Source organism: Phacochoerus africanus, chromosome 2 (assembly GCF_016906955.1).
Source record: "Phacochoerus africanus isolate WHEZ1 chromosome 2, ROS_Pafr_v1, whole genome shotgun sequence".
Classification (NCBI taxonomy): Eukaryota; Metazoa; Chordata; class Mammalia; order Artiodactyla; family Suidae; genus Phacochoerus; species Phacochoerus africanus.
In genome coordinates, this window is record NC_062545.1 from 50,782,303 (window position 1) to 50,803,605 (window position 21,303).

At 36.8% G+C, this 21,303-nt stretch overlaps 1 protein-coding gene across 5 annotated transcripts in view; it reads left to right on the forward strand.

The window, feature by feature from the left end:
* The window catches only part of SMAP1 (small ArfGAP 1), a 165,821-nt gene that overhangs the window by 49,744 nt on the left and 94,774 nt on the right, over positions 1 to 21,303 (forward strand). For 2 of the 5 annotated variants that reach the window (XM_047760249.1, XM_047760240.1), the window contains exons 2-3: positions 449 to 582; positions 15,108 to 15,193. In XM_047760249.1, coding sequence (XP_047616205.1) covers positions 449 to 582; positions 15,108 to 15,193 — 220 coding nt within the window. Of the gene's footprint in view, positions 1 to 446; positions 583 to 7,064; positions 7,188 to 15,107; positions 15,194 to 21,303 lie in introns of those variants that run through there. The other 3 variants (XM_047760257.1, XM_047760266.1, XM_047760275.1) reach the window with 3 other exon arrangements.

The following is a 21,303-nucleotide window of genomic DNA, read 5'->3' on the forward strand; positions in this document are numbered from 1 at the left end:
GGAGCTTCCATGTGCCACAAGTGTGGCCCTAAAAAAGCAAACTCCTTGATTTTTACTTGTTGGTTATCTTTTAAGCAGTACCTTACAAATTTAATAAAGAGTTTACTTTTTACTTTGGGATATTACTATTCTTGGTTCAAATATGTTGAGTGAAAAAAAACTATTCACATAAATTAGTTTTAAATTCTTAGATTTGGAGGGAAGTTCCTTGGAAAGCTAGTTGGTAAACCACTTAAGGTTCTTGAAGGTTGATTTTATAACCTTTTAGCACAGCCAGGACACATGTCTTCCTAGCAAGCTACTGCTGTGCTCTTTGAAAATTTGAGCACGTAGGTTCTATAACCCTCCATTACAATTATATAAAGAACCAGAATGCTTATTATATGCTATTACGGTATTTGTTTGAGTTTTTAATATTAGCTTTTCTTTGTTCCTTCTCCATAATTAGGTCCTCGATGGGCTTCCTGGAATATTGGTGTGTTTATTTGCATCCGATGTGCTGGCATCCATAGGAATCTTGGGGTTCATATATCCAGGGTCAAGTCAGTCAACCTAGACCAATGGACACCAGAACAGATTCAGGTAAACATTTCCCTGCCGAGAGATTATTAAAAATATTTAAAGTCTTTAATCCTTCTGGAGTTCCGGTTGTGGCTCAGTGAGTTATGAACCTGACTAGTATCCTTGAGGACGTGGGTTTGATCCATGGCCTCATGCAGTGGGTTAAGGATCTGGCATTGCTGTGAGCTGTGGTGTAGGTTGCAGATGCGGCTCAGATCCCAAGTTGCTGTGACTGTGGTGTATGTAGGCTGGCAGCTGCAGCTCTGATTCTACCCCTAGCCTGGGAATTTCCATTAAAAACCCCCACAAAACTTTAATCCTTCTTACATCTAAGGATTAACATGGAAAAGTAGTATATTGAGGAGTTCCCCTCGTGGCTCAGTGGAAATGGATCTGACTAGCGTCCATGAGGATGCAGGTTCAATTCCTGGCCTTGCTCAGTGGGTTAAGGATCCGGCACTTCCATGAGCTGTGGTGTAAGTCACAGACGTGGCTTGGATCCTATGTTGCTGTGGCTGTGGTGTAGGCCAGCAGCTGCAGCTCTGATTCGACTCTGATGAACCTCCATATGCTTTGGGCTCAGCCCTAAAAAGACAAAAAAGTAATATATTGAAATGTGGCATATGCTGCATATAAAATTAGAGTATTATTGGAGTTGTCAGTTCTCATGTTTATTTCATCTTGGTTCTATAGTAAAGTCAGTTTTTAACCTTTTTAAAATTTAAAATATTGATTTTAAAATATTTAAAAAATAAATTCCTTTTCCTTGTGCTGATGAAATTTGCGAGTATAATTCCAGTCTGTTTTGCCTTCCTGTCAGTAGAGGGAGCCTGGGTAAAGACGAAGAACAAACACCCTTCCCTTCTGTGCAGGGGTGTTCTTGATTCTTAGGGTGTAAGATTTGGAAGCAAGTGTTCCAAATCATGCCTGATTTGGTCTTGTTTCTAGTGGATTAGCTTTTTAGAGATAAATTTGTAATTTTAAGGGCTTGCCGTTTTTCCATTGTGACAGTCTTACATTCTCAGCATCATACTTTCCAATCCTTAAGGTTAAATTGTTAATGTAAAAATGATTATTTCTACTGGTTTTACTTTACAGTAAACTTTTTGCTGGCTAGAGCATAAAAGGAAGTATGAAACTTTATGTATTTTGGAGATCCTTTGAGAAAACTTATTTGTTACATCAAGGAACCAGAGCTTTTTGAACATTTCATATAAGGCAGTGTTTTTAACATCTCTGTAGTAACTGGTGGCAGATTTCATGACATTTTTTCTTTTTTTTTTGTTTTTTTTTGGTTTGTTTTTTTAAGAGCAGACAACTTTTTTTTTTTGGATACCTATTTTTACATCATCTTGTCTGAGGAGTACAGAAATATCCATAATTATCACGGGCTGTGAAATGCTTTGAGGTTTACAGAAAAAGACCAAACTGGAATGTGGCGACATATTCCAACTTTAGGTAGCATACTCTTGTCCTTTCATCACTAAGGAAAGGCAGGGTTTTTTTTGGGGGGGGATCACATTTATGTATGTATTTTTTAATTACTCAATGAATTTTATTACATTGATCATCACAACCCGATTTTACAGCAATTCCATCCCAAACCCCCAGCCCATCCCCCCCCAATCTGTCTCATTTGGAAACCATAAGTTTTTCAAAGTTTGTGAGTCAGTATCTGTTCTGCAAAAAAGTTCACTGTGTCCTTTTTTTAGATTCCACATGTAAGTGGTAGTATTTGATGTTGGTGTCTCACCATCTGACTGACTTCACTTCTCATGGTAATTTCTGGGTCCATACATGTTGCTGCAAATGCCATTGTTTCTTTCCATTAGCTGAGTAAAATTCCATTGTGTGTATGTACCACATATTGATCCACTCCTCTGTTGATGGACATTTAGGTTGTTTCCATGTTTTGGCTATTGTATATAGTGCTGCCATGAACATTGGAGTACATGTGTCTTTGCGAGTCATGGTTTTCTTTGGATAGATGCCCAGGAGTGGGATTGCTGGATCAAATGGTAGTTCTATGTTTAGTTTTCTGAGGAATCTCCATACTGCTTTCCACAATGGTTGCACCAATTTACATTCCCACCAACAGTGTACTAGGGTTCCTTTTTCTCCACACCCTTTCCAGCACTTATTGTTTGTAGACTTTCGGATGATGGCCATTCTGGCTGGTTTAAAGTGGTACCTCATCGTGGTTTTGATGTGCATTTTTCTAAGAATGAGTGATGTTGAACATCTTTTCATGTGTTTTTTTGGCCATCTGTATGTCTTCTTTGGAGAACTGTCTGTTTTGATCTTCTGCCCATTTTTTGATGGGATTGTTTGTTTTTTTGGTATGGAGCTGCAGAAGTTGTTTATAAATTTTGGAGATTAATCCCTTGTCCATTGATTCATTTGCAAAGATTTTCTCCCATTCTGTGGGTTGTCTTTTTGTTTTGTTTAGGGTTTCCTTTGCTGTGCAGAAACTTCGAAGTTTGATTAGGTTCCATTTGTTTATTTTTGTTTTTGTGGTCAGTACTCTGAGAGGTGGATCTGAGATGTTGCTGTCATTTATGTCAGAGAGTGTTTGGCCTGTTTTCCTCCTAAGAGGTTTTTTTTTTTGTCTTTTTGCCATTTCTAGGGCCACTCCCGAGGCATATGGAGGTTCCCAGGCTAGGGGTCGAATCGAAGCTGTAGCCGCCAGCCTATGCCAGAGCCACAGCAACGCGGGATCCGAGCTGCATCTGCAACCTACACCACAGCTCACGGCAACACCGGATCCTTAACCCACTGAGCAAGGCCAGGGATGGAACCCACAACCCCATGGTTCCTAGTTGGATCCGTTAACCACTGAGCCACGATGGGAACTCCTCCTCAAAGAGATTTATAGTGTCTGGTCTTATATCTAGGTCTTTAATCCATTTTGAGGTTATTTTTGTGTGTGGTGTTAGGGAGTGGTCTAATTTCATTCTTTTCCATGTGGCTGTCCAGTTTTCCCAGCACTACTTATTGAACAAGCTGTCCTTTCTCCATTGTATATTCTTGCCTCCTTTGTCATAGATGAGTTGGCTGTAGGTGTGTGGGTTGAATTCTGGGCTTTCTATCCTGTCCACTGATCTATATTTCTATCTTTGTGCCAGTACCATATGGTTTTGATGACTGTTGCTTTGTTGTATAGTCTGAAGTCAGGGAGCCTCATTCCTCCAGCTCCATTTTTCTTTTCCAGGATGTCTTTGGTTATTCTGGGTCTTTTGTGCTTCCAAACAAACTTTAAAATATGAGTTTCCTTTTTCAATGACTCTCTTACACAGGTGTTGGTTCTTCATTGCCTGACTATTATTTGTTGCTTTCTCTTAGATCTTTGTCATTTTCTTTTCTTTTCATTAATGTTTTTTTCTTCTTTTACATCTCCAGTTTTTTTAGACCACTATTTGCTGTGTTTATTTGTTCTCATCTTCATTTCTGAAATATTTTTCTTTTATTTCTAATTCTTTCCTGAGTTTTCATTTTAATTCTGCATATGTCTGATTTCTGATATAGTTATTTTTCATAACATCACATGTCCTTGAACTCTTTTTTTTTTGTCTTTTGTCTTTTTAGGGCCACACCCATGGCATATGGAGGTTCCCAGGCTAAGGGTCTAATCAGAGCTGAAGCCACCAGCCTATACCACAGCCACAGCAATGCCAGATCTAAGCCGTGTCTGCGACGTACACCACAGCTCATGGCAACGCTGGATCCTTAGTCCACTGAGCAAGGCCAGGGATCAAACCTGCAACCTCACGGTTCCTAGTTGGATTTGTTTCTGCCATGCCATGACGGGAACTCCTCCTTGAACTCATTTTACATATTCTTTCATATCTTGTGTATACAGCTTTGCTTTTAGCTTGTCCTAAATTAGTAGGTTATGGTTTTGATCTGTTTTCTGGACATACTTGTATGGCTTCAGTGTTACAGACATTGCTCTACTTCTTATTCTCTTCTTCTGATAACTTTGTGTGAGATTTGACTTTGTTTTCTGTTGGTTATTTTTGTGTGGCATTGGTTTTTCATTACCTTTAAAAGGAATTGATATTCAAGATAGCTTTTCTAATTTTGCAGACCTCTAATCTTCAGTTATTTTCACATAATGTTTTAAAAAAAAATAAGGCCACTTGTTTCCTGAGATTTCTTGCTCTGTTCTCTTCTCCTTCTTTGATCCTGGACCTTCTCTTCCTTTATCTCTATTATCCTCTGCTGCTCCATTTTGAATCATTTCCCAGGAGTTTCTACTCAGCCTGGGGCCCTATGTTGGAAGGGAGATGTGGTGGTTCCTTATGGCAGCTTGCTTCCTCTCCACTCCCAGCTTGTACTTAACTTGCTTTTGGATTGTATAAAAATCCCTTTCAGCTTCATGTGCTTCAGTTTCCAGTTTGTATGTCATAGTGTTGGTGTTCTCAGATCCACCTGAGCCCTCATTAGCTGCAGGCATCATGCGGTCTTCAAAAACTGTCACTGCTGTTATAGAATTCCCACAACAAGTGATATTTAATAAAATAAAATACCCATTAAAAAAGCCGATTTGCAGCATTCCATGATTTAACCCCATTTGACCTGTATATGTTAGAACATTGTTTAACCTCTCAAAGTTTTGCCCCTTAGATAAATTTCCATAGTGCTTTGTAGACCCAGACATGTAATAAGCTCTCAGTGCATAATTCTTGGTACACATTTATTCAAGAAACCCAGATCAGGTCGTACATCTTTTTTCTTATTTTGTGGGAGAACTGCTCATTATAATTCCATCAAACTGATGGAATTTCTCAAGTTGTGGCTTCATGTACATAGTTAACTTTTTAAGTTGACTGAGATTTAACTTATGCCAACTCCTTGCCAGCATCATTAAATGTGTCCTTAAAGAGGCAGAGCCAGGTGCTAGCACAATGTTGGGTTTATGTATTACCTACACATGCAGAGTGAAGTGGAGAAAGAAATGTGGTACTATCTGTCACAAAATTCAATCTGTGAAGTTTAATAGGTTTGTATATAAACAGTCCACTGGGGGAAAAGGTCATGTTTATTTTGAATTTGAATATTCAAGATTTTGTGCTTCTTTTGCTTTTATTGTTTTTAAGTTTAAACTTTTAAAAATATCAGTAATAGTTTTTAGAATTCTCTTTTCCTAGTGACTGGCTATAATTCTTGGGTCAATACAGTAAACAAGATGGTGAGCTGTTACTTAGTGAAAGTCACTTATTTAATGCTCTTAATTCCATACTGCCCAATCTAGATGGGACCAAGAGAGTGTAACTAAAGGAATCACAAACTATTTAAAGATAAGGGCTTATATCCTGTATAGAGTGCTATATATTAGGTAGGAAATGATCAGGTGGCAGTCAATGGATCATCTGGAAACACAGTTATTGATTTCATTGCACATAGCATTTTAGAGGTATGGTTGTTTCTCTTCCTGCTTTGTGTGAATATGAAATGATAGAGGATAGCAGATTGATTGAAGGCTCCCCCTGGAACTCTAGACCTGGGCTCTGGTTTAAGCTGGGTTAGCTAAATGATGGGCCATTTTAAGCTACTTGGTAGTAGCGCCTTAAAAAAAAAAATTACCAGTATATAATGATATGGTAAGTTCTAAAGATATTTTTAAATGTCTCATTACTCTTTTGATAGCATCCTTTATTTATTAATTTCTAAAAACACACTACAATGTGCAGAGGCCTTTCTAGGCAGAAAGATAGAGAAAAAAGTATGTTGTATTTGAGAAAGTAAAGTAGTTATTGGGTGTAGTCGTGTATCTTAGAAGGTAAGGTGAAATTTGTAGGCAGGTGCTGGTGAGGCCTTGATCCTCTGCGTGGTAGGGCTGGGGATAGGACTCTTAACGTGTTCTGAGTTGAAGAATTGAAATCGAATGTTATGTTCCTGTAAGAACATAGATCCCATGGGCTTAGTCCTGCAGTGGCCAGTGCAGTGGGTCTTGTAGTGATGGTGAGGTTGATTAACCAGGAAAGCCTACAAAATGTACTGAAGTTAGAATCACTAAGACTTCTGACAGAAGAGGCAAGAGTCCAGATGACCCCTGAGCTGGGCCTTAAGTACCTTGGTTGAAAGTAGTGGTTTATTCCTGGACTTCAAATGCTATGAATTTCCTAGTAAGTAGAGACGACAAAAGACTATAATGTGAAACTTTTCCAGTTTTGTCATAACAGTGTTTAATTTTATTGCTTAAAAAAAGAATTCATTCTCTTGTTACAGCATCTGGCAAATGCTACAACATATAAATCAAGATGTGAAAATATTTAGAAATTGTGAAAAATAAGAAAAGTGGTACCTTTAATTCCACATTATCATTTAAAATTTTTAATTTTTAAATATGTGTGGTTTAATTACTTTGCTCTTAAAAACAACAGTTAAAACAGAAAACAACTCCCCTAAAACACAGTTTCATGAAAACTGAAGGAATGGACTCTGTATTAAGTATTTCCAAAGAGTTCCTGAGACCAAAAATGGTGGCCCTTCTTTTCCAGCAGCTGGAACCCAAAAGATCTTGAAACCAGTCCTGAAAAGCTTGCTCCTATATGCAAGAAATCCTGCTGGCTTTTGAGAGGAAGATAGAGAACTATTCTGGAAAATTTCAAGTGGTAGTAGAGGTGAGTCACTGATGTGAAGAATTTATGCAGGGACTACAAATATTCATTTTCTCTTTTTAATTAAGAGCCTTTTTATAAAAAATAAAAACATATGTTCAGCTAAGGCAGTTTGAAGCTTTAGTCTTTGTGTCCTAAAACTTTTAATGAATAGAAAATAGTAGAGCAAGTAGTGTTCCCTCTCCCACACAAAACCAAATACACTGAAATGTTAAGAAGCAAAAACAAATACATTGAAATTTCAATGACGTATCTTTAGCAACAGTACTGTTTCTTTTTTTTTTTTTATGAAGATGATTCAAGGAAAAGCCAAGGTAAATAAATGTCATATTTATATTTTGAGTATAAGATATTCTTGGGTGGGATTTTAAAAAATGTATTAATTTTATTTGATTCATAACCTCTTTGATCATCAGCAGACCGTATTCTCTCAGTAGGGATAGAGGGTACTGGTGAGAGGAGGCCTCCTTGCTCTGATTCGTATGCTGCTTGTGTACCCTGGCTGTACTTCCTCTGGATAGTTATTTCATGTAGGAACAATGCAGCATTAATATAGCCCCCTCTATTTTATTGTATTAGGAATGGGAAATACCTGGACGTAGTGCAAATGTCAGGGGGTACACAGGGTATAAAATGAGTGGTCTCCCTCCCATTTTTGTCCCTCAGTCATCCAGTTTCCCTCTGTAGGAGCAACCATATTTTTCAGTTCTTATATATTCTTCCTGAAGTATTTTAGGCATATATACAAATGTATAGGTGGTGTACATTTTTAGCAGTTTTCATATCCTTATGCAATATTCTGAGTTTACTTTCCCCCCATCCATTTCTCAGAAAATGGGTAGAAGTGTTTTAACTTCACATAGTTTTTTACCTTTTTTCCTCTAGTTGTAATATAGACGTGTAACATTCTTCCATTACAAATCAGTGTGTAAGATTCTATTGATTATTTTAGTGTTTTACATTTTTACTGTCGCAAATTTAGATCTAATTGTCACATTGTGACCTAATCATTTGCAACAAAGCAATTAGTAATCTCGTTCATTTATTTTGTAGTAGTTATTCTTTTTTCCACTTTTTCCATTTTTAAAAATAGTCACTAAACCCTGAAGAGCAAGTCAGAACACACATAAACATTTATGAAAACTATGTAGATAGTTTCCTGAAATAATAAATTAGTGTGGATTTAAGTTTGATAATAACTGGTTGTTCCCCAGGTACTTCTTAGTATCTGAGGGAGAATGCAGGAAGCACTACAGGGACAGATGGGGGGAAGGCCCTGAGAAAAAGGGGAGGATGCCCAAGGGTGAAGGAGAGTGGAGGGCGAGGGCTCCCTTTCCCTTAAACACAGGCCCAGACCCTGGACTGGCGGCCGGGTTTGGCTTTAGTTGGGCTAGAACAAATAGAAGGCATATCCTGAAGTAGTTGTGTCATTTAGCTGGATTCCCCAAAGAGTGCTGCTTTCTAGGATTTTGGAAGATTAAAGAAAAGAAAAAAATGGACATATTTTATTCTCAGGAGAATGAGTCATTAACTTGGAACTTCAGGTGGCCTGTAATTTATCTTGCCTTTTATTGTTATTTCCTGATGGTGACAGTGACTTGGGTACACTTTGTTTCTATTTGTTTTTATTGCCTTTTATCTTTAAATTTATTTCACGACCCCTTTTTCAGTAAAATTGTTTTTGTGTACTGCTTAATTACTATATTTTTTCACTAGAGATGCATCATTGACATGAAACAGTGATTTTAAAAAATGCATGTATATAGTAGTGTTACATTAAAATAAAATTTCCTATTACATTTGTTTGCTTACTTATTGATTTTGCCTTTTAAAAAATCTATTCCCACATTTTTAAATTATTTTTTTAGTTTTTTTTTGACATGTTTTTTAAATTACACAAATCCAATAAACCAGTACCAATTAAAACTTTAAATTGACAGCCTCCGTTCTCTTCAGTCTCTGTAAAACATAAGAAATTTAGGAGTCTTGGAGCTTCCATTGTGGTTCAGTAGGTTATCAACCCAGCTAATATCTATGAGGATGCACGTTTGATCCCTGTCCTCTTTCATTGCGTTAAGGATCCAGCATTGCCATGAACTGTGGTGTAAGTCTAGGTTGCAGATGCTGCTTGGATTTGGTGTTGCTGTGGCTGTGACAATAGCCTAGGGACCTCTATATGCTGCAGGTGTAGCCCTAAAAAGCAAAAATAAATAAAAATAGAACTCTTTTAGAACATAAGTTTTAGTTTTTTTAGTGCAAAATCTAAGACCGAGTGATATGTTGTCTATTTAGAAAGTTTCAGAAATAGAATGCTTCATCTATGTTTGAGTGTAATGACAGTGTGTTAGCCTATAGATGCTTTCCAGCATTTTGATTCCAGTAATATTTTTAAAAATTAAATCTCAAATGATGTGCAAGGCTTTGGGTAGTTGTTTTTATATGTACTGGATTGTGTGGAGAAACTAAAAATACAGGTTATGGGTTGAATTTCAAAATTCTTTGAAATTCTTTTTTTTGATATTGATTTTTATTTTTTCCATTATAGCTGGTTTAGTGTTCTGTCAATTTTCTGCTGTACAGCAAGGTGACCCATTCACACATACATGTATACATTCTTTTTTCTCACATTATCATGCTCCATCATAAGTGATTAGATACAGTTCTCAGTGCTCTACAGCAGGATCTCATTGCTTATCCGTTCCAAAAGCAATAGGTTGCATCTATTAACCCCAAATTCCCAATCCATCCCTCCCCATTGGCAACCACAAGCTTGAAATTCTTAGGTGTGTTTTATTCTACCATTTCCAGATGATGCTTTGCTTTGCGATTATGCTGATGATGATTTTGGATGAAGATCTTTTGATCAAAAAGTACAATATAAAATTCATCTTTCTAGGATCATAAAATGTATAAAATCAGGACAGACTGAATTTAATAGGAATAGTAAATAATACTAATTTTAAAATATGTTCTACCTAGATGGCATTTATTATAACTGCAAAGTACACATTTCATTTATTCCTCAATATATTAATATATATTATTTTTCTTAAAGTAAAAATGAATATTGACTTTGTTTTTGATTTTGTGTTTAGTATATTCTTACAATTGTTTGTCAAGTATATCAATACATTTCTGCTCACTGGATGCTCGACTTGTTTTTATTTTTAAAATTTTTTATTTAAAAACATTTTTTTGTCTTTTTAGGGCTGCACCCACGGCATATGGATATTCCTAGGCTGGGGGTCGAACCAGAGCTGTAGCTTCTGGCCTATGCCACAGTGACAGCAACACCAGATTTGAGCCACATCTGTGACCTGCACCGCAGCTCATGGCAATGCCAGATCCTTAACCCAATGAGCGAGGCCAGGATTCAAACCTGCGTCCTTATGGGTACTTGTCAGGTTCGTTTCCACTGAGCCACAACAGGAATTCCTGATAAATCTAATTTTGAGATAAACTATAGTTAAGTAAATAAGTATTTTAAAATATTTTAAAAAACTTAATAGAAACTTTGACATTAAGTAGTTAAGGGTCCCCTTCCTCCTTTTTTTAATATGTGAGGTATGAGAAAAAGAGAAAAAAATTAACGAAAAATGATATGACTTCTCTAAAGCCAAAGAATTTTCAAAATTGGTGTGATCTTTGAATTTTTAGCAGTCTGTTTAATTGCCTTACACATATCCCTCCTATTGGAGAAGTTAAGATAGATTTGGAAATTTTAAGAGTTTTAGAATGGTGCATAGTATTGTAGCATCTGACTTGATTCCTAGGAACTGGGTGGTAGGAGTTAAGGTAGATAGTTCATTACCTGTAACTTAAGTCTCGTGGTTAAAAAAATACATAATTAATTTTCTTTTTTTTTCTTTTTTTCGTCTTTTTGCCATTTCTTGGGCTGCTCCCGTGGCATATGGAAGTTCCCAGGCTAGGGGTCAAATCAGAGCTGTAGCCGCCAGCCTACACCAGAGCCACAGCAACTCGGGGATCCGAGCTGCGTCTGCAGCCTACACCACAGCTCACGGCAACGCCGGATCCCTAACCCACTGAGCAAGGGCAGGGATCGAACCCGCAACCTCATGGTTCCTAGTCGGATTCATTAACCACTATGCCATGATGGGAACGCCATAATTAATTTTCTTTTAAAACAATATGTGCCCTTTATTATTCCCCCTCCCCCTTTTTGGGGGGTAATCATCTCTCATCCCAGCTCTGGAAAGTTAAGTGATAAATTGCCAAAAAATAAGCAGTTAAAGTTCTCCTTTCTAACAGTCAGTGATTTCGCTAAGGCGTTTTGGATGAGAGACCCTAAAAGAAAAGGAATACTGTTTTAATAATAGAATGAGGAGTTCCCTCTGTGGTGCAGGGAAGCTAACCTACTAGTATCTGTTAGGATTCGGGTTTGATCCCTGGCCTTGCTCAGTGGGTCAGGGATCTGGCATTGCCATGATCTGTGGTGTAGGTTGCAGATGTAGCTTGGATCTCAAGCTGCCGTTGCTGTGGCTATGGTGTAGGTTGGCAGCTATAGCTCCAATTAGACCCCTAGCCTGGGAACTTCCATATGCAATGGGTGTGCCCTCCCCCCCCCCCAAAGGTCTTTTTAGGGCTTCACCTGAGGCATATGGAGGTTCCAGAGCTAGGGGTCAAATTGGAGTTGTAGCTGCCGGCCTGTGATACAGCTGCAGCAACACAGGATCCAAACCTCGTCTGTCACCCTTACCACAGCTCATGGCAGTGCCGGATCCTTAACCTACTGAGCGAGGCCAGGGATCGAACCTGTGTCCTTATGGATACTAGTCAGGTTCGTTTCTGCTGAGTCACAATGAGAACTCCAAGGAATGATGTTTTAATAACAGAGGCAACACTTAGAGTATTTTTCTATTTTGTGGTGAATTTTCCTGGGTACTTATTTTTATTAGCTGGTGTGTGGTGGTAAGGATTGAGACTGAATGGACTTGATCCTAGTCTCAACTGTGTAATGATTCCTTAGTTCCTAACCCAGTAGAGAACCTCTTTTGTGCTTGTTTGCTCATGTGTAAAATGAAAACCAAACCTCTAAAGCAAAGAGCCTGGGCTTCATAAGCCCCACATGGTATAGTCCCAGTCCAATTGAATGCAACCTAAGGTAGCAGACTACTGATGGCTGATGCTGGTTTTGTCAGGAATTAAATACTCAAGGAGACAATAATCTGGGCCTGATACTTAACATTTTGCAAGTTCACTTTCCTTTCCTGTCAAATTAGGGTACTCATCTAAAATTAGGGTCTTTAAAATTTTAAATGGCACATATAAACAATTTATAGATTATAATATAGATGCAATTTATATATTATATATAATATATCCAGTTTATAATGCTATAGATTATTTGTATATGTAGAGTATTGAGGCTCTTGTTTGCTATTGTATCTATTTAGGCCATTTTCATTATTTTCTTCTGCCTTTTACCAGAGTTTGTTCTTTAGGGCCAGCAGAATAAATTTTCCTGTCTTCTATAGGGCCCTTACCTATCGTGTCTTGAAACTCTCAGGACAGCTAGTTTGTTCCACACCTGTGTCACCTCCTCAAAGGCCAACTCCTTTTGTTTCCCTGCTCCAACCATATCTGGTTTGCTGGACCAGTTTCATCTCCACTGACCTTCATTGTAGGCTTTCCTTCCAGCCTACTCTGTTGTGGATTTTAGAAACTTAGAAATTATCTGAGCTTACTAGTATCTTCTTTTTCCATACAATGTGATCTCTCTACATCTGTCATGGTATTGATCCTTGTTTCCCCCAGCCCCAGCTAACGCAGACACTCACATACACACAGACACACACACACACAATGTACCCACGTTCAAGTCACTTTTTGGCAGTAGTCTCCTGTAGAAATGGCTCATTATTTTACATCACTTCTCCCTTTCAGGTTTTTATACCTCTTTTTTTTCTAATTGTGATGGACAGCATCCCTAGAACAAAATGAAATAATTTGGTGTAATGAATATATATGCATCATTCCTAATTATTTTTTACTTTTTCCAAAATAAAATATTAGTCACCTATTATTAAATCAAGAGAATATATAAAATGTATGGAGTCATTTATTGAATGTAAGATAATATTGATGATTTAAGAAGGACCTCTATTTTATGGACTGCTTAGAAAAACATGATTATAAGATACCACCAATTAAGAGATGCATTTCTGCTTCATGAATGTTATAGTATGAAGACAAATGTAACTTTGGATCAGTGAGTTATGGCATGTAGAGCAGATACTGTTTTTGGTCTTACTAAATTAAAAAAAAATTTACTCTTGTTTGCTGTGAGAAACTTCAGATTTTCTTATTTTCATAGTTTATGTGAGCTGTGTCTAAGTTGCTTTTTGCTTCATTGCAGATATGATGCAAACTAAGAGACATTTTGTTCTTGGTCTGGTTCTTTCCAAATGTTTAATGCCTTTATGATTACATGTCTTGATCATCTCTATCTCTAAATTCCTACCACTGCACAAAGATGCAGCATCAGTTGAATGCTTGAGATGGAAAACATTTTTTTCTTTTTCAGGAAGGGTGAGCTTTACTGAAAATATCTCAGCTCTTCTCCCCACTCTCAGAATTACTTATTAGCTATCTGCACACTGACTTCATGCTAGTATGCCTCATGATGTAATAGAGCCCTCTGACCTACTCTTTTCTCTGCAGAGCTGAATAACAGAAAACCTTTCATTTTTTTCCCCCTCTTTACTATTCCTTATGTTTCCCAGCCCTTTATTATTTCACTTTATCTGTAAAGGAATAACTTAGAAACCTCTTTTACCTTGAGAGAATACTTATGTTGAGGTAGGGTGGTATAGATATCCAGAAATGAGTGTATATTAGTATTTTGCAGACCTTAAAACTCAGTTGGTTGAAAGTCACTGTACTTTATATCTGAGGGAAGATGTTTCTGTGTATACTTGAGGGCTACAACTCAAGGCCAACATCTGGTAATCTTTTATGCTGTGCTTATCTTCTAGGGATGTTGGGGTGAGTGTTTAGGAAATCGGGGGGAAAAAAGAATTATAAAAGTAGATCTCTCGACCAGTTAAAACATTTTAAGGAACTTAATTAAACTCTTTGAAAATGATTTAAAACAGTAATAGAATTATGTTTTATTTATAAATGCTAGTTTAGTCTCTAAAGTAATAGAATATCCTGGAAGTACTATTTGTTTAGGCCTTACTCATAGATGATAGTGAAACTTAATAATCATTTCAACCAGTTTAATTATCTTATGCCTCCTTAGCAGTGCATTTTACTCTTGAGGTTGATAGCCTTTAGGGAGAGTCCTATGAACTCCTGAACTTGTATGTAAAGTATGTCCATTAGGCACAGGATTTTTTTTTTTTTTTTTTTTTTTTAGTGGAGAGAAAGTTCATAGCTTTTAGCAGAATCTTAGCGGTTAATATCCTCAAAGAAATGAGTCCACTTTTGTAGAGTTCTAGGGCAGTGCTATTTCTCTCTAACTGCTTTCTGTTGTGATCTTGGTTGCAAATCAGAAAAACCTCAGAGTTTTTTTGAAGTTTAAAACAAGAATTAGGGAGTTCCCGCTGTGGCTCAGCGGGTTACGAACCTGACTAGTATCCCTGAGGATGAAGGTTCAATCCCTGGCCTCACTCAGTGGGTTAAGGATCCAGCTTTGCTGTGAGCTGTGGTGTAGGTTGCATAAGAGGCTCGGATCCTGCATGTAGGCCAGCATCTGCAGCTCCAATCTGAACCCTAGCCTGGGAACTTTGATATGCTCTAGGTGTGGCCCTAAAAAAAAGTTTTTCTAAAAAGAATACATATATATGGGAAATGATAAATGGTATTTATATGTATGTGTGTATGTATATATATATGTATAGGAATTGCTTTTTAGGTTTAATATGAGTAATGAAAATACTTAATTTTTTTTTTTTTTAGTGCATGCAAGATATGGGAAATACTAAAGCAAGACTACTATATGAAGCCAATCTTCCAGAGAACTTTCGAAGACCACAGACAGATCAGTATCCTTTAAAAATTTCTTTATTCTGGGTTTTAAAAGATTTAGCTCATATTTATAGTCATATTTTTAACTGCTTATGTTTAAGATGCAAATTTTATCATAGTGTTCATTAAAAATAGAAATTGAGTTGCTGTGCGCTGTGCTTTGTATGTGGTACGCTTTTAATAGAACTGGCAATACATGATATATATATATATATATATATATATATATATATATATATAGTATTTTTAGGTAGTTATTTTAAGTGTAAAATATAACTGATTCTTCTTGATTGATCTCCAACTCTTGATTGGAGAATATATGTTGTTTATTATTTGAGACTATTATTAGAGATTTGATTTGTGAACATCTTGTGTATTTTTAAAAAATAATTTGAGGGGTTTCCTCTAATCACTTTTATGTAGTAATTATGCTTATGTGAAGCAATTTGGCATTTATACATTATCAGACAAATCACATATTTAGTGGAAATGGATGTGCTGGAGTAGTTTAGACTAATTAGTGCTGACCTTTCATCTATGTCATAGGTCACACAACTGTGTTTGCTTTTCACATATGCCCTAATGAATGAATAGAATATTTTCTCCTAGGGATTTTATTTTAGTCAGGATGTTTTTCACATGTTTAAAATAAATCATTTGACTTTACAGTATTTCGCAAACTCATATTGGAGTCTGAGAAAGTAGCTTATCAAAATAAGATTATCTAATTGTAGATATTTGTGATTTTATCTAGAGGTGATGTTTGTGGTTTGTGTAATGTAGTTTCTTAAAGCTCAGTTATGTATTACCCATTTATACTAAAACAGTCTGTATGATGAAATAATGAAAAAAGTTGATCTTTTCTCACACAGATACAAGGCCATTATATATAATTATATATATATATATATATTTCATATTTGTATAGAAACCTTTTCAGTTATATTCAGGAAGTTAGTATTTGGCCTTTTCTGTTTCTGCTTCCCCCACCTCCTTCCACAAATTTAACAGTCTGATGTCCAAGGCTATTTTTATTATAGCAAGCTCTTAGGGTAAGAGTGGGTGTACATTTCAGGCATAAAAAATTGTGTGAGCAGAAGTATGAAGGTGTGAGGACATATGACATTTTAAAGTTTTGATGTGACAAGCTTGAAGTCTTATGGGGCAAGCGGCAGAAGCTCATCTTCCAGATTGTAAAGGGTTTTCACTATCATAGAGCAGGACGGACCTCATTTTACTGGCTCAAATGGTTGAAGAATTTGAAAAGCCATAAAGGGTTTTGAAGCAGGAGAAGTAGTAGAAATGTAAATTTCTCCTATGAGGAAGATGAGTCAGAAGAGATCATGGAGTCAGAGAGGTCATATGGGAGCCAGTACAGTCCTGAAATGTAGATGAGCAGTGAGGAAGAGAATGGGCAGATGGAGATTCAGAGGTTGGAAAGAAGCAGGAAAGCAGGAGCAGCTGGGTTAGGTTAAGACTGGCTTTCTTTGCAGGGAAGACTCTGAGATGACCCCTGATCTTGGCTTGGCTTAGGTTCTATGAGTGAGGTAAACTTATTCATCAGGGGAAGGAATCAGTGCCAGGTGAGGGTTTAAGGGTTACAAGTTGAAGACAGTGAAGCATTACTTTGGAAGGATGAGGTGTCTCTTGGACACATACATAAAAACAGGAGTCTGGATCCTATAAGAAAGCAGGAAATAAAATGTAGATTTGAGAGTTACTTACTTGTAGGTGACAGAAAAACGGTAAAGTTATATTTATCTAGGGCAGTGGTCATTTATTCTCTTTTTGGGTTTCATTGAGAATTTTGGGAATGCTGTTTTCTTTCTCTGAAAGATGAGGGCATAGGGCAGAACCCTGAGGAACAGAGCGTAGTAGAAGGAAATACTGCAGAGCAGACAAATCATGTTTGAGGATATTGTTACCAACTGCTTGTTTGTTGTACGGTTATTCCTTTTTCTGCTCCTCACTCCCAAGCCTGAGTTGACATATAATCCCTCAAATTGAAGAATCTCTCTTTTCTGGAAGTTTGTGTGTATGTGTGGGTGGGGAGTTGGTTTGGTGTGAATTGAGTCTTTGGGACTTTGGGTAAATTACTTGAGGTTATTCAGGTTGGGATAGTATCCTTTATGTGGTACCTGATGGATGCAGGTGTTTTCCAGGATATTTAATTCATCAGCATGATTCCTTGTTGTTTTTGACAGAGCCTTGAAGATATCCAGGGAGGCAGTACCTTGGTGTCCTCATGTTTTCACCATTTGTGCACGTTAGTAGGAATACCATTTTGTGAGATTACCATCTTACTATTTTACGGTGAACCTAAGAGAAGTAGAGGATTACCGAGGTACTGAGTTCTTCTGGTATCTTCTGCCGATATGTCCTTAAATATTTGGTCCTTAGCTAAACATTGCAGGAGAGATGAGATTTTCATAGTAAACTGAGGTCAGATACAGTAAGTCTGTGACCTTTTACAGTGAAGATAGAATGTCAGAAGCAACAATTGCAGCAGTTTTCCTGCCTGATAACGGTTTGCTCTGTGCCAACCACGGAGCTTGATGTTTTATGTACATTGTTTTAATTTGAAAAACAACTCAGAGCATACAATTTTTTATTTTTGGTAGGCAGAGGGTGGGATGCTCAAAGAGCTGTTAAGAAACTTCTTAAAACCTCCAGACCTTCCTCCTGTAGGACACTTGATAGTACTTAGTAATGAGGGTGAGTGAAGTCCGTTTTGTCACATTTGAGTCCTAAGATTGTAAAGTTAGGTGAAGATGTCACTGAGTACCTAGTATGCTTCAGGTCAGGCTCTTGGATCATACGTGTCTTTGCTTTTGTTAGCTCAAACATGTTTATTTGACTTTTCAAGCTAAATGTTACTTGTAAAGCATTTGCAAATTATGGTCATATTCACATGAGGTATAGACCTGCTGTTTACAAAAAGATAATATAAGGTTGTCAGAAACCACTTAAAGAGAGATTTTGTCTAAACAAATTTAAGATAGATGACTACTAGTGATAAGAGTATGAAATGACATCTCTTGGACCACGAGACCAGCTTCTGTATCTAATGTAATACTATATATAGTCTTCAAAAAATTTTTTTACCTTAGTTATCCCAGCTACATCACTTTTATCCCTTCTTTTAATTATGAAACATTGTAATTTGGAGCTTTTATAAGAGAAACTAAGAAAACCAGTCCCCTTTCTTTATTTCATGAATCAGTCTGAAGCTCAATGCTCTTTGAAAAGCAATCTCTACACTTGTATTGATTTAACTACAGTTGTCTCATCCCTAGAGGCAAGTAGAACCAAACTGAGTAAAACCCCCTAATATGGAACTTCACTGCATTCTTAACAAGATTTGTCACTTTTAAAAGCTTTACAGTTTACAAAAGTTAGGCAAAAGCTTCTGTAAGAGTGTAATTTCTCATGTGGGATGTGGTTAATTATAGGCTGCTTGTACTAGTGCATGACAAGTGATAAAGCTTTACATTAAGCTTTTCATTATTAGGATATTTCATCTTATCTAAAAACTTTAATTACTTCAGTTCCATGAAGTCTGTTGTGCACCAAAGCTAATCAGCAGTTCCCCTTGGAGCTTTTGAAAATTTTACCGCTGTCAGTGGTGTGTGTCTGGAGCTAGAAGATTTTGTTCTTGGGAATAGTATTAATTTAATTGTTTTTTAAATGGCATTTTTAAAGAAAGGAAGTTATCTTCAAATGCAAATAAATACATGTGAAAAGATAAAACACAGTATTATTAACATTTTTTGGACTACTGTTACTCTCTGTTAGTTTTGAGGATTGTGACAGTAAAGGGTACTGTATGAAATGTTTTGTAACCATAGACATGGGGAATATTCTGGGGTATTTTGTGGTTTGTTTACTAAATCCCAAATCAGCCACCTAAACTGGATTTTTTTTTTGTCTTTTTTGCCATTTCTTGGGCCGCTCCCGCGGCACATGGAGGTTCCCAGGCTAGGGGTCGAATCGGAGCTGTAGCCGCCAGCCTACGCCAGAGCCACAGCAACATGGATCCAAGCTGCGTCTGCAACCTACACCACAGCTCATGGCAACGCCGGATCCTTAACCCACTGAGCACAACACCAGATCCTTAACCCATCGAACCCACAATCTCATGGTACCTAGTCGGATTCATTAACCACTGAGCCACGATGGGAACTCCTTGAATTGTTTTTAATATATTCCTTGATTTGCTGAAAATATTACTGTTTTATATCTGGTTTTGGGAGCAATTCTATCATTGATCTTTGTCAGTGTAATTAAGTCCTTTTGTCTCATACGGCGTCTGGAGATGGAAAATTAAGAGAAGTATTTCCTGATCTCCAAATATATTGGTTCTTTCATTGATGTTTCTTATTTGCTTGTCTGTTTAAACTTGATGATAGGCAAACCATCGTAGCTCATAACACAGTACTTGTCTGTCTCCTCCTCTAATGTGGACCCTATGTTTAAAAGATCTGCCTGTCAGAAGATGCCGATTGATCGTGAAAGCTACAAGTTAAATAGTACTCTGTGCACACATTGTTCTTAGTTCTTTACTTACACTAACTTGTGTAATTCTAATAGGAATCCTGGGGAGTGAATTCTAGTGTTAGCACCATTTTAAAAGTGAGGAAACTGAGACACCAAGTTATATAAAAAGAAAAACTACATTTATTGAATGCTTGCTGTTTGTTAGGTACATGCTTGAGTACTTTATGTATATTTTCCCCAGTGCTTTCAACAGCTTTGTGAGATGGAGGAGTATTATTGTTTTTTCATATCTAGCTAGGTATGGGTTCAAGAGATCAGCTTCAGGGTCACAGTAACTGCCAGTTAAATAACAAGTACCTAGAAATGAGGGTGTACAATTGAGAACATCTTATTTGAGAATTAGTGCTACAGTTAGCATATGATGCAAAATTATTGTCAGATTTCCCTTGAAAATCCCTTACATTGTCTAGACAGTTTGCAGATACAGAGACCCTCTAAAAATCCAGTTTGGCGTTTTTTTTTCCCCTCTGGTATCAGAATAGAATTCAGAAATCAGTGACTATAGGCCCACAAGCCAACTTCTTGTTTTGTAAGTAAAGTTTTACTAGAACATAGCTATACCCATTCATTTGTAAGTTTTCTGTGCTGCTTTGTAGCTACAAATGCAGAATTGAGTAGTTGCAACATAGGCCAGTTGTCCCATAAAACCTAAAATATTTTACTATATGACCCCTTAAGAAAAAATTTGCTGACCCTTGGACTAAAACGTTGTTTCTTTAGATGAATTAACAATGAAGAATTGACTTGCATTTGGGACTTTGTACAAAAATGTATAAGAACCATGTGGTACATGTATTATGTTCTTAGGTGACTCCCAAGTCTTTTTAAACACTTTGTGATGTGCTTTGTTTGCTTTTTCAAAAGTACTGTTTTATGTTAATAATTTGGAATGTGCTAGTATGTTGTCATGCCTTATTTAAATTTTTTTATATCCTTTATATCCTTGAAAAGCATCAACTTTCATCTCATATATTTTTAAGAATTGCTTAATGCTTAGTTTCTGAGAGAGTTTTTTGCTTATCATAAGCACAAACCAGATCAGTTATATTTGAATTATTTATATGAAATATGTTAAGTATAAATTAAGATTTTGCAAATATCTGTTATTTCTGAAAATTCACACATATCATTTCATCAGACATTAGTATTATTTTTTACTCCAAAAGATCATATACTTAAAATGTTTGCCTTGTTCAAATTTGGTATGTATAAAACCATCATAGTTTTCTATACTTTAGTTTTATAGTGGTGGTTAAATTATTTTATATACTGTACTTTTATTTTTTTATGGCCATGCCCACAGCATATGGAAGTCCCCAGGCCAGGGATTGAATCCAAGCTGCAGTTGTAGCAATACCAGATCCTTTAACCCACTGCGCTGGGCTGGGGATCCAACCTGCTCCTCTGCAATGGACCCGAGCCACTATAGTCATGTTCTTAATTCGTGTGCCACAGTGGGAACTCCACACTGTATTTTCAGTCTTAATGAGTTTTCTCTTTAATAGTAATTTTTGGTGATACACAGTGATCTTTCCTTGGTCATAAACATTACTTAAATGAGAGTATCAAA